Source organism: Diuraphis noxia, unplaced genomic scaffold (assembly GCF_037042655.1).
Source record: "Diuraphis noxia isolate RWA-SAM2 unplaced genomic scaffold, SU_Dnox_SAM2 contig0001, whole genome shotgun sequence".
In the NCBI taxonomy this organism is placed as follows: Eukaryota; Metazoa; Arthropoda; class Insecta; order Hemiptera; family Aphididae; genus Diuraphis; species Diuraphis noxia.
Window position 1 is genome coordinate 41,737,294 of NW_028301711.1, and position 15,590 is coordinate 41,752,883.

Genomic DNA, 15,590 nt, shown 5'->3' on the forward strand with positions numbered 1-15,590 from the left:
GTAGACTGTAAATATTTTCTGAAAACGTTGTTAGCTACACTCGCGCGTATAATATAGTTATAATATATTTTATAGTTCACATTTAATGAAATAGGTTTTTCTCGTTTTATTATTCTTCATTTTGTGAAAGTTTGCCGTAAATAGATACCTACTCAATTTTATGATAAATAAGCAAAACTTACTAAAAATGTAATCATGCTAAAACAGCTAAACTTTTGTTGTCACAATATCAACAACTAATATTAAAACATTAAGCTATTCCGTTCAATTAGGTGATAATTTTACATTAACTAAATTTCGTATGAATACCATACAATCTAACTCGAACACTATACCTATATAAATTACAACGCCATTGTACGCCGCTCCAACATTTCAACAATAAATCGCAAACTTCTTTTGAAAAAAAAGCTCGGAGGCGTTATTGGATTTGTTAAGAAACCATTTGTTTGTTGTGTGTAACAAAAATTAATGTCGAACCAATGTGACGACTGTCGGACATTGTACTCACCCAGCCCGAGTCCATTAATAACATAAGTTTGCTAGGTATTTTTATTATTTTTTCACAACTATGATTCATGAATAAAGTATAAAGTGTAAATTAAATAAGGTAATTTTTATAACTGAGGTGAATATACATAATAAATATATATAACTATAATATAAACATAAGTACATTTAGTAAATATATATATATATATATATATATATACTGATATATGTGCAGAAAAACGAAAGAAGTCGTTACATTATTATTGTAAATTGATGTATATTCAGACATACTATACCATTATAAATAATACAATAGAAACTACATCGTTGTAACAACACAGTACCTAACTCAGGACTTGAGGCGTTTACTGAGAAATTGTCGACTTTGAACTGTCAGAAAACATTTTCAGTTGTCAGTTAAATACACTTAAAATGTATTATTATACTATTGATGTTAGTTTTAATCAGTGTGCAGACTGAGCGTGCGTAGTAGGTAACTCTTTTTTCGATACGATTCGGTAGGGAAATTATTGTTAAATGCTTAGTAATTTAATAAACCCTATTGTATTTTACTTTGTTCACAGACAGCTTTTAGAGACATAAGGGATTTTAATGTACTTAATATATCTGTCTAGGATATCTTGTAATCTATTTAGTTATCAACTGAAACTAGTCGTGTTATACAAATAGTATTTTTTTATAATCATTCGGGAAAGCAAACTGTTATTTATCATTTAAAATTATTAATCCCTATGATAAAAATATGTTATAGAAATTTATTGACAGACCACGAAATTTTTTTTTAGTTTTGATTATCGTGAAACAGTGGCAACATTGAAAACAGTGAAACATTTTTAGGAGGGAGCCAACAGGGGAATTTGTGCCTCCCAAGACGCTTTTCAAATATTTACGATAAATTCGTTTGAATATTCAGCACGATTGAAGATATAACTTATCAACTTATTAACGGTGTTAGGAAATTGTCATTAACTATTTCAAAGGAACGTATTTAATATTTTGCTACTCTTTCTCATCCCGCTCCCGCTCCCCCTCCCCCTCCAAAAAAAATGAGACAAATATTTTTCGACTTTTTAGGTAATTATGTTGTGAATAACTATCAAAATATGAACTAAAAAGGTAAAATCACGGTTCGTCCATTTTTAGAAATTGATATTTTTTCATAATTCTAAAATAAACGATTCATTCTTGAGATTTACTGGGAATACTTTATTTATGAATTTAAAAATATTGTTTACTTTGAGGAAGGATTTTAAGTTATAATGTATGCCATTCAGGATTTTAAAACCCAACATAATATAAAAATAAGAGTACACCACTATAACTTTATTAAAATTATCTCTAAAATGCGTCTTTGTATTTAATTTAACACATTTCATATTTTTTTTCATTATTTATATTGACATCCAATAAAAATGTTGATTTTGTAATAAATAATAATGATAAACTTATGAATAAATTATAAATATTATAATAAATAGTAAACAATAAATAATCATAATCTAAATTGATATTATGTTTACAACTTTAATTTTAAGTACCGAAACTTGTGAGTAACTTACTTTAGTATAAATTATAATATAACAATATTATGTTTAGAATAGCGTTACTTAATCTACGGATAATTATAAATTAGTAGGTAAATTATTAATTATTACTATCGGTAAAGTTCATAACATCCGATATAAGTTTGTAGTCGAGATGAAAAGATACGTAGGCAAAACTTATTTATTTTAATGACTTTGAACATATTTTCATTGCACATTTTTGATCACACAATATTTTATGTTTATATATACAACGCTGTTATGATAGTCGTATTATTATATTGATGCGTTCAATAAAGCTGTCTAAAGTTATTTTCAATGAAATAGTTTTTATTGACTCTAATACATGGTGGCAGGGGCGTAGGGCCACCGGATACAATGTTTAATTTGTGGTTTTATGACTTTTTTACTATTTTTTATTACTCACGAATTGTGACGACGATAATAGATGTAAAACAATTACTTTAAAAATACGAAATAATTATTCGCATAACCATATTATGGTTAATAGATAGATTTATTTTTAAATAAAATTAACAATAAAAAAATTAATATTTTTTGTATGTTTATCTGTATTCCATTTATCAAAGAATTTATGATTGTGTTATATTATATTCGTTTCAAGGCATCAAATTGTTAATTTTTCTTTATTATTATTTTATCCTGTATATACATTACACCTACTATATTTTTGTATAAACACAATATACAATTCATTTAAAAAATTAATTAATTGGATTTGTGATGGTGAAAAATAAATTTGCTAAACCTATTGTTTTTTTAATTTTAATAATATTTTGAGGATAAATAATATTATGCATAATATAACGCATATTCGATTTATGAAACCTGTTTGACATAATAAGCGGCTTAATAATTATAAAGATATTGGGAACAACCCTTCTGATGAGTCTTCTATATTAATTACCTATTGTATATTTTGTTCAATAGAAATCTATATGTGTACAGGGACAATATTATTTTCCACTTATAAGATGTAATATTATGACAACTTATTTAGGAAGATAGTCCAATTATAGCCTATCCAATATTTGGGTGAAAATGACTCAAGCAATGTAACCAATTACCAGTATAACCATGGTAGTTATACTTTTCGTTCTAGCTTGTCATACATACATTATCGTTTTGTAATTTCCATACTAATGCATTCTTATAATATGTCAAATTCAAAAGAAATCCGAATTGGTTAGAAATGAATAATAATTGCAATGATTCGTAATATAAAATCAAATTCAAAATATAAAATCAAATTCAAAATATTATTGTATCAATATTCTATAAAAAAAAAACTGTTTTACAATATAGATTTTATAATATCATCGTGTAAGTGACAGAATGGAAAATGTAAGATTATCTTAGAATCTCATTCTGCAAAATGCTGTACCTAGTACCTATACTTACATATTTTTTTGTGCACAGTATTTAGTAAAATGAATAAATTAAAAATAATCACGTAAAACAGCGTTTGAAAAAAAAATTATCGTGAACATAGGGATAATACCTACAGTACTTGTTCAATAATTACGGTCAGTTCCTTTACAAAATCATCATCGTTTAATCTCCGATGTTTAAAAACAGCTATCGAGGCATAAAAAAGCACCTAGATACGACCTACAATACCAACACCTATACTATGATATTATAACGAGGTATATAAAGACGGACTCGTTAAACGAATAATATTAGGCCATATATTATATAAATATGTAAACGTGAATTTATTATTTTTGTGTTGAATCGACATATTTATTGAAGAAAAAAAAAATAAATATATGGCTAGATATTAATAATTTAATGAAGACTAAATCGTATTAATTTATTGAGTGCTTTTTCTAACCTTCACAAATGTTTTTGGTGAATATTTATTGTTTCACGATTATTATTTATTAGGTATAGGTACGTCCCCCAGATCTTGATGAAAATAATAACTGCGCGGTCGAAAAAATTACAATACAATCGAGCGAAACAATGATACCTACCTAATATATGATATTATAATATTCTCACGTTCTGCGTATGGTCACGCGTACCTATGTATTAATTATTTTATTTTTTTGAGTTGAAAACCCTGAAGTTGAAACGATTTCCACCAATATACATTTTGATATTTTAATAATACACGTCTTAACGGAAATAATTGCCCGTCGTGGGCCAAGTTCATTTTTTTGTGTACAATTATATTACTACAGAATTAATACAGATAGACAATAAACAAATATTTTTACCAGCCATGCCCTGTACACACGTTATACGAACAAACTATAACCACGTAAGTTTTAATTATTAACCATACGCAAAATATATTGGTTCGTTAACAAAAAAAACAAAGTAACTTGAGTAGCGTAGTAAGTTAATAGTTAATAGTTTCGTAACAAGCGATGCATTCAAGTATATAAATTTAATGATAATAATGAGAAAAATTGTAACTTTATTCGGTTTAAAACAAGTTGATTAGTTTTATTTACCGTCTGGTTAACCTAAATCATATAGAAATATCACGGCAATTGTTTAACTTTAAGATATTTAGAAAATCATTTAAATATTAATGTGGTAAAAATGCGTCACGCACATTATTACTTTTGATTTCAAACCATATCTGCAGTGATTAAGGCAAATGCACTTTAATATCAACTAAGTTATATTGAATAAAGAAATAATTATTGTGCTTTATTTGTATTTTCAAATCTAAATAATTGTATATATATATGCAAGGCTATATACATAAATTAATTAACTAATAATTATAGTCTTGCAGTTATTGATAGAAATTTAATATAATTGTGATTTTAAGTTTACATATTATTTTTAAATTTACCAAAATACTAAGATATTTCATTGGACGCTTTAACATTATACCAATCTTTTCCCGCGGAATTTTATTAATGGATATTAAATCGGTATATGTGTATTCAATTCATGTGATGTAGAACTTAATCTTTCTATGGTTCCGTTCAAAAGATAACATAATATATTATTATAGCATTGGAGTACGTTCTAATGTTCTCAATTTTTACTTGAGTGAAAAGCTGACGCGTTATTATTATGTATATCATAATGTATTGAGTATGCTGGAGAATTCGTACTGGCCACATTGGACTACACTAATTTAATGATTACTTAGATCAATCATAAAAAAAAAAAAAATTCATAGGTTTAAATATTTATAATATTACATTAATTTTACACCATTATAAATTCAAATTTTAGATATTGAAAAAAGACTATTATACAAATGCTTAAAAAGCAATAAAAATAAGAATTATAAATTTTTCAAATATGACAAATTGAATACTTAAAATATGCTTCATATTGTATGTGCGCAGCTGCGTACACATACTATTTTGCCATTCCGTTAATCTTTGCTCAAGAAAATATAAGTTTAAGCATGAACTTCCGAACATATTTGTAATATTATATTATATGACGTGTTAACGTTATAAATATAAAACTCAATTAAAATCGACTTTTGAGACGCTTTTTTCAATTTTAGTTTTCAGCTCGTTAACGGTGTACTCTGCATTCTCGCACCAGACACGATTCGCACAAATTATAATACGTGAACACACTTGGGCACAAATTTCGTGTTACTTAATTGCGTCATAACAAAAATACTATGCAGGTACCTACATATAATATACGCAATTATATGGCACTCGCAAGTACGTTTACGCGCGGGCGTGTATATTATATACTCTTGCCCCGATTATTATTTTTTTGTTTTCTCATTCGTCCTTCCCGCGACGTGTTTATATATTTTACGTACACTGTGGAAGTGGTAAACCACTCGACCTAGTTCTTTTTTTTCTTTTTTTTTCCGAGAGCATAAAAGCCATCCTGTCAACAAGTCGTACCGTTTCAGTATAATATGTAGATATACATTATTAAACGGCACCATGCATAGCACCTATAGGCTATATATTATACGTATACTGTAGAAATCGGTAGAATTCGCTCTGTGTGGTTTCCTCTAACGCATTTGCGTCAATCGAAGATGTGTGGCTAGATGGATAGGTGTTGAAAAGGAGGGGTGGTAGAGGATGGGGTGACTGATCGTAACGATGACTGTGCTGTTACGTGAAAAATTCGTCATTGAATCGTGACGAGTTGAGGGTTTACCATTATTGTCATCCCCGTCGATGACTTTGGGAATTGCGTTACGAACATGTACTCGTTGGAGTGGCCACAGATAAGACTACAGATGCCACATGGGTACAAACATGGCGAAATACACACATGCAAGTGCATACAAGTACCTACATAGGTACCTACACGTATTTCCATTAGCGTCGAATGCGTTCTATATATTATAGTTGCTGGTCATTTTTGCTCCACCATTTTTGATGTGTACGTGCGAGTCTGAGAGGTTTATATATATACCCACGTAATAACATATCAAAGGAAAATTTAGAGATTGATTTATTGACCAGATGAAAAGACGATAAGGGGGAGGCGTCCCACATAAGACTTTACCTTCATCGAATTTTATTGCAAATACCTATGTTTACGAAATGTTCACACAAATTCACTGTAAACTCTGAAGGCTTACCTTCCGGTACTAATCTTAAATTATTATCGATCAACAGATAAGACCAAATTATTGGAGGATAAAATTTACTTGATTTAGTTAAGTCAACGTTAAGAAATTTAATTTATAAGTAAATAATTAACTATATTTATGTGTTCATAGTTTAAAAACTAAAGTTAATTTAGGGAGAAATATTAACTTAATTAAAAATGTGAATGCCTCTTCTTATTGAAATATGAAATACAATTTGTAGATGGTGGTCTAGGTAATTTGATACACACTCGTTAATAATTTACGTATAGGATCAACTAATTTTGTTTAGTCAAAGAACTTTATTAGTTAATTCTTACTTAAAATAAGTATAAATAGCGTGATTTAACAAAAATAAATACTTATATTAATTTTTAAAACTAGAACTATGGATGTGTATGAAATAGATTTTGTTAAAAATAAGTGTCCAAGTTAATATAATAGAGAGGTACTTTTAAAACTTAAATTATTAAGTTGACTATAGAGAATAAAATATTTTGTTAAGGGTTACTTGTCTTATTGGCTAATGTCCACATTTATAGAATACCTTTAGATCAATGCGACAAAGAATAATTTTGCTAGGATCGTTGATCCTATTTGATTCACCACTCTGAGCACCTACAACATATAATATTGTATAATTTATTGTTAATCTTTGACCGCCGTCATCATACTGTTATATTATGTTTCTGTATTTTTCAATCGTATAATAATTGACCATAACTGTTGATACGAAAAATGCGAAACCACCTGTCACACTCTTACACGAAGCGTTTAGTATGAGCCGTAAGTTTCTATTTATTATCACTGATTGAAAATGCTAGAATCTGTTTCGATTGCTACAGTTCACGCTTTGTACGATCCTTCGATATAATTTGCATAGTTTCTCATGTAGCTGTAACAAGTAGTATTGGCGAGTAAGTTAATATTTTCAATGTTTAAGTATTAAGTAATTAAAATTTAGTTGTTCTGTGTTTTCAAAAGTTGAAAAACTGTGTAGAAGAAATATATTATTGAAATACGCCGTTAAATCAATACACGTAAATCGATAACATATTATTTTATGATCGTTAAGTCGATTTTGTGATTTTGGAAATATGTAGGTATATATATTCTATATGTGATGAAACGCCGGAAGGTCATAACTTCATAAGGTTCTTTTTATTTTTTTTATTCAATGTACGAATATGCGGTGTGCCTATAACTAGTCGGGGTTATACAGTTATATTATAATCATCTTCAGTATGATGAAAAATATTTTTCTTAAAACATTTCGATATTAATATATACCAACTCGATGTTCCTGGGGAGATGGAAAAAATTCGTTAGATTTTTTTCATGTACAATAAATATTATAATGTATAGGGTTCTCGCTTAGCGATCATGTAACGAAAAACCGAGGCCGGCTGTGTAGGGTTGAACCGTTACCCTCCTCCTCATCGGCCGATTTGGGCCCTGATCTCGGGTCTATATTTACGCATTGTGATTTTTATTATTATATTCTAACGTATTTTTATGCATGTAATATATAAACGCGGTAAGCACAATATGTCGGCACTGCACCACTATATGGGGGGTGAACAGAACGCACACACATGCGCGGTCACGGTCCCGTTGTTTCGATTTTTAAACCAACTTGATTTTTGCGAAAACAAAAGGCATTGACAGTGCGTGTGTAATATTATACGAATTGATTCAAATTGCCACCGCCGTCATAAAGAGGTAAGTTATTCGCCGTGTAGTAGGTAGTATATAGGCATATGTGTAAAAAACACAGCACGAAAATAAATGCCAACAAAACAAAAACAATAGTGATTGCAACGACAATAATATATAAGAAGGATACAAACAATAAAACATCTGTGAATGGCTCTATCATAAATTCATAAGGCAGGTTGATCATTGTTGCTGTTTGGATCAAACAATTACATACGACGTGAGGTGCAAAGGGAACTAGGTGAAGAATTTGAATGGTGAATTTATAATTTATAAAAGAACTCGTATCAGGACGTCGGAGCTGACGCATTTTTGTTATAGGTACTCGTCTTAGGTTAGGAAAAACTCCCATACCTCATAAAATAGTCAGACTTTGATGGTGGGGGTTTTTTTTTTTTAATTTGAAAGATAAACTTATTGTATTGTATGCAGATAGACTGGATTTTGATTTTAATAGCTTTATTTTCCGAAATTGTAATAAAAATCTATAGATTAAACATTTTTGAATAATTTTAAATGCATTTTTCTGGAGTAAATTAAGGTTAATTCAATAACGGAATAAAATGTGACCCGAGAAAAGTTTTCCTAAAACATTTTTTTATCAATATCTTACTATTTTTTGGTAAATTAATTTTTGATCGCTGAAATAGTGTGGTTTTATTATTTCCTAGACACAGACTATTGTATGATAGCTGAAGCGTAACTATTAATTGGGTTAAAAATACGAATTTATTTCACGTTTATGTTTTATTTTTAATATATTAGTAGTGAGTGATGATAGCATGTCGTTTGTAAAATATGAATGTAATTGAAATGTAAATTGAACGTAAGATCCCAACACTGTGGTTTAGGAGTAGCAACGATAATTTATTATAAAACGTTTTTAACTTTTATCACTTAACAGAAATCACTAGTTTTTAGTTCATTAATGTAAGCATTTCAATAAAACTATACAATTAATATTATATTAGTGAAAGTCTTAAAACATATTTGAATTAATATTAATTTTATAGTATTTAAAATATTAAAACGTTTTAATAATAAATATTATGATATTATAAGTACACGTGGAAAAGATATAAATATAAGTGTATCATATCCATAAATAATGAAATTTGATCTCATTTATGACAACTTTCCATGGCAGTTTTATGTGCATAGTTTAATAGTAGCATGATAACTATATTTTTTATTTTGGCATTTAATTTGACAATAATGCTATTGATAACCTAGAGATCCTCTCCTGATGTGTGTTCTTATCATATTAATAATGTATAAATAGATAAAACAAAAGGAATAATATTAATTTATTTTTAACATTGGTAATCAATTGAAAATTTTAAAGCATGGGGGAATATAATACTATACATACTTTACTTGGAGGCAAAAGTGAAAATGGTCACAAAAGCTACAGTTTATTGTGTATTTATAGATTTTGTAATCGACCTATAACCATGTAGATTTGAACATTTTAATCTCAGATATTTAGTTTTTTTTCACAGAAATGTTATGGGTTATTCATAGATTTTTAAAGTATTTCAGATTCAAAGGTATGCATTTCCTAATAGAAATGTTTTTTTTATATAAATAAATAAACTATGTCAATCATATTGTAAATATTAATTTTTTTAAATTACAAAATAGTTTATGACATTAAAATCTCACTTTTAACAAACTATTATAGATATGTAATAACTAACAACGGATAATATTATGATATTATACTGTACCTATTGTATCTGAAAAAATTTTCCTTAACGTTGTTTTTTACCAGACTTACACAGGAACGATATTGGTTGCAGTGAACCCGTACAAGGAGTTGGGAATTTACTCAAATGTAAGTAAATTATTCTGTTTTGTTATATTATATAATATTAAATAACAATATTGTTGAAATATGCGTACCACTTATGTGTTTCTTTGATATAATTATATTATAGTTTATAATATTTAATAAATCAAATTGTCATTTGTACACCGATTAAATATTATGTATTTTTAGAATTTTAAAATGTAAAAACATTTTTCTATTACAATATCAGTTACCATGTAATCGCTGTGTATAAATATGGTATACAAACAAATTTGTACTTAATATTTTATATTGTTTGGCACTTTTACTAACATTTACTACATCAATTATTTATGTTATTAATTGCAATAAAATTGTATACGGTAAAACGCTTATAAACATTCCAAACACTATAGCATGTAAGGCAGTCCTATAGCAAGGATAACGTAATGAAATAGAGTAATAGCCATAAGTTGAATTTAACATGATATAAATTCAAAATCGAAATTTCTCGGAGAGTCCAAATACCAAAAAAACCTAAAAATAAGTACCTCACACCTAATTTTTGTAAATAATGAAAACATTTTTTTGGGCAGTAGGTATAGCTTTTAATATATCTACATATCGGACTTTACCACATTATTGTTTATATGTTGGTATTTAGAATTAAGTACATGCGGAAATTCAGATAAAATAACTTAATATTCGTATTGCACATCTCCATACTTTTTATGAGACTGAATAGTATATGCAAAATGAAGAAAAAAAAAAAATAAATGAATCACAAACAAATATCAGTCTTAAGTTGTTTTTTTTATTATTATTATTATTATTACCGCAATAAGGTCATTACCCAGAGCTAGCTATAACACAATTAAAAAATATAAAAGGATATACATAATCTTGCATATCTATTATGAAATGCTTGAATAATTTATCTGAGTAAGCAAACACATAATTTCATGATATAAGGAAATTATTAGAATTTAGTATTTTATGCTGCGGTGTTGATATATTATTATTAATTAGGTAATTATTTTATTGCTTTTCAAGATTCCATCACTTTCTTAAATACGTGTGAAAACAACTTAAAATGGTGTAAAACATAATAAATTATCTATTTCTAGAAAGTAGTAAAATAACATCCAAATTGTTTTAAATCAAGAATAAGCAATTATTATTTTTTTGTTATTTTGTTATTATAGTATTAAACTATTATTATTCAAATTTATGAATATTAAACAATTATTAATTATGGAATATTATTTTAACGAAAGGGATTATATAATTTCAAAAGCAATATTATTGGTAAAGAATATGAAGATATAAATATTATATTATATTATTATTATTATTATTATTATTATATTATTACATATTATCATTATAATAACAATAAATTATTACATTGTTGAAAAATAATTTTAAACAAAACCAAAGCTTTTTAATCAATTCTATAAATTATAATGAGGGACTTACTCCAAATGTTATAGAAAGTACCTACCTACAACTGTAATACTTTTAGTATATCTACACACTTTTTTAATTTCATACACTCCCAATTTAAACCCTCGACAAATTTTTAATTCAGTTATAGTTCGATTACGCGGACCAGGTATAGGGATAATAACTTTTTTATTTTAAAAATAATGATTGGTTTTCAAGGAAGATTAACCGAACCTCCATTATTTTTCCGTCGTCCATAACTCTTACCTTCAGCTTTTACATTGAAAATTGTAATCATCATGAATTGACTTCTCGAAACAAATATTAGACCTCACTGTTATACCATACTGCAGCAAGTACTTAAAAAAAAATGTATATATATATATATATATATATATATACCTATAACAATTATAAGAGTTTTATATTTTGTGAATAAAGGTCAGCACCAAACGCTTATCAGAATTCACAAACGAAAACTAACCTGCTGCAACTGCAGAGTGTTCAATTACACACAAAAACGGTGTATTTAGAGTTTTGACTTCCTAAGTAAAGCTACTCGTATGTTGTTCGCCCTTTTTACCCACCCTTGAAAAAATGAACTACTAAAAATTGTTTAGATGTACAAAAAGTGCGTAAGCTTGCAAACACTTAATTTCCGATACGAATATTATAATACTTATACCAAATCTTTAGGTTTTAATATTTGTCAAAAATAGTCGTCTGGTTTAGGAACTTAATAAAACTTAATAAACAAGTATATTTTAAAATTTTCTTTTCACACTTATTTCGTAGAAACTACAGCACTTATTATTTTGGTAGTAATTTTCAATTGGTATTAATTTTTAATATAAACAAATGTCAGATTTTACCTATCATCAAAGTCCAAAACAATAAATAATTAATGATAATCTACGTCAATAATAAACCATATACGTAAGCCCAGCAAAGTAAACAAATGATGTATGAATCACATTATTTAAACAATTAACTTATTTAGTTTTTTTAAAATTTTTTTTATATGGTTTTAACATAAAATAAATAAACATTAAATAGTAATGTTAGGTTAGCTTGAGCTCAAAAATTTAAATTGATTATTAAAATTTTCAATACTCCCACTCCAGTAGCAATCTGCTGCTGTGTGAAGCATATCACAAACTATATAAAATAATAAATAATTTTGTGTACATATATTTATTTATATTGTATAATATATAAATAATATTTTATCAAGCATTAAAATATATTTTATAAATTAAATAATCTTGATTTGTACATACGATTGTGCACAATATGATAAAAATATGATTATATATTTTGATTGACGAATGACGATGGTGGATGGTTGTAGGTTGTGGATTGTAATGATGTCATCCCTAAATCCCCAAAAAATTACCACCCAGGGCGATGGTGCCCTCTCGGCCCTCACCATTCCCTAAGTACATATAAAATACATTATAATAATATCTACAAAAATCATGCCATATTATACCATCATGATGTTATATATTTTATACTACAGAGGGCGTCGACAACAATAGTTTATAGGTACCTTTCTCTATGTATATAGGTACAGGATGATTAACTAAGAATACACACGCCATTTTTATGTTATTAAAATTTTGATTATTACATGAATTTTAAAGTTGTGCTAGTTATTTTAAAAAACATTTATTTCCATTTAAGAAGTATCCTATATACTTTTTTTTTTCAAATAAAAACCATCTTTTTTTACTGTAAATTTCCGATCAAATGATCTTTTTAAAAACGCTGAAGCATATCAATATATTATTTAAATTCAAACGAGTAATTTTTGAATTATTAAACTTTTAGATTAAGTTATTAATAATGATTTTACATAAAACATAAAATCTACGTAATATTTAATATAGTTCTTATTATTATATTATTGAAAATTTTTACATTTTATAAAATTGTAATAAATTTATAATAATTACCATAATTTTAGAACTGCCATAATTCTTATTTATCCTGAATTTGTTATTATAGACAACTATCTTTAATAGGAACCTATTTTAAGTCTAATAACATAGACGCTACTCGTTCAAATTTTGATTGATGAACATCAATATTTTTGAAAAATTATTTCCTTAAAATTCATAATTCAAAAGCCTAAATTACTGTTCAAATAAAATTACAATCTTATAGGACACTTCTTAAATTGTGTAGAACATTCCAAATATCTTTAAACATGGTCTCCTTAAATAAGTATACTTAAAAATTCCAAAAATTGGAATTAAAAAAAAAAAATTATAAATAATGGAAAAATTGAGAGTGACGATATTTGGTCAATCACCCTGTGACATGTATACTATATATAATACACCATAAGCAATAAACCCACCGAGATTCCAGAATGATCTTGTAAGTATAACTTTTTGCGACCCCACTATAATATGAATATATGAACTAGGGAATGTGTTCGAAGGGACATTTTGCGAATCGAACATAAAATATTCATACGTGCAGTATATGTAGGTATAGTATGCGAAATCGCGAAAGGTATTAATGTCGTTGTCATACTAAATAATAATAATATACTTATATACATTGGTGTGCGATGATGACGTGCCATGAGTTCCAGATGAGAATATGGTGCATCAAGCAGCTTTTATGTTATGCATTTTAGTCGTGGCAGTGCGGTGTGCAAAGGCGTTTGGTGAATAATAAACATAGTGTGGTTGTAATCAGTAACACAATGGATGAGAATATCTTTAGCCCCGCAGTAAAATATTTTAATTTACAATCATCCCAAATAACAAATGTTTTTACATAATGTTGTTAACCATCATACTATGATTCTACTATGGTTCTATGTGTATCTTTATTGGCCAGTGGTCGAAAATGTATGGACAATTGATTTTGCTCCTAATATCAATAAAATTCAAAATTGATCTTAAATTTGGCTTCCAAAATCGTAACATGATATAATTTATTCAAAAACAACCGAGCGATTGCAGAAAAAATTGTTTTAAAAGAATAAAAAAATTATAATTATAATATATGATTATACCTATATTATTGAGTCCAAGCTAATAATAAGACTATAAATTGTAAGCAGTTCTTACTCAAATATAATAAAACTACACCAAAGATAAATTATTTGAAACTAGTGGTTATTTGTAGAAAGTACAATTCAGATTTATTAATTTTATAACTTATAATGAGCTATATAATTTTATGATTTTTAAAAATATAAGCCAATACTACCTTGATTGGCAAAGCATATATTTATTTCATAATGATCTCCTTTTACTTTATTTGATTTATAATGTTAGTAAACTAAAAGTGATATCGTAATTAGCTATTCTTTAATATTTATCGAGATTATGATATTATATATTAAGAATATGGTACATAAATAAAAGTATAGCCAGTTTAAGTACGTATCATATAGAAATAACATTTTTAATACAAACCCGGAGTTACTATATTTTAAATATTATGGTAGGTAGCTACTAAAATTAAATTTTTTTACCATATTGTCTTTATACCACATAGCCACATTTATACGAGTATTGAGAGCTGACGAATCACTCAAAGTTTATAAGCCAATTGAATGATATTTTTTAAGAGAAAATAACGAATTCGTATAGTTGTGATCTAATCCAATTATTGTTCCGAACAATATTGTAGATCGGTGTCCGGCTGTCGTTGTAGAAAAATTTCATATTTTTTATTAATTTAATAGATCATCTTTTTATTTACTTGAAATATTAAATTGTTTTCAGATCACATTGCCATATTGGACACAGATATTTTAAGTACTTACTTATAAAGTCATAACTTAAAATAATACCTACAAAACTGCATTTATAAGTACTCCAAAATAACTGATATTTTATTTACATTCATTACAATTTTTGAAAATATATTGTCATCAGAGTTTTTAAAACCCGAGTGCAATTCAACAGTTAAAAGTATTTATTTTTCAAATAAAAAAATTATCGAAATTTGATGGTTTCGTGAGGCGTGAGAGTTT

General features: G+C 27.1%; 1 protein-coding gene across 3 annotated transcripts in view; it reads left to right on the top strand.

Moving 5' to 3' along the window:
* The window catches only part of Myo81F (unconventional myosin 81F), a 141,938-nt gene that overhangs the window by 68,501 nt on the left and 57,847 nt on the right, over positions 1-15,590 (top strand). For all 3 annotated transcript variants that reach the window (XM_015513577.2, XM_089217489.1, XM_015513578.2), the window contains exon 3: positions 10,124-10,186. In XM_015513577.2, the coding sequence (XP_015369063.1) occupies positions 10,124-10,186 (63 nt within the window). The remainder of the gene's footprint in view (positions 1-10,123; positions 10,187-15,590) is intronic.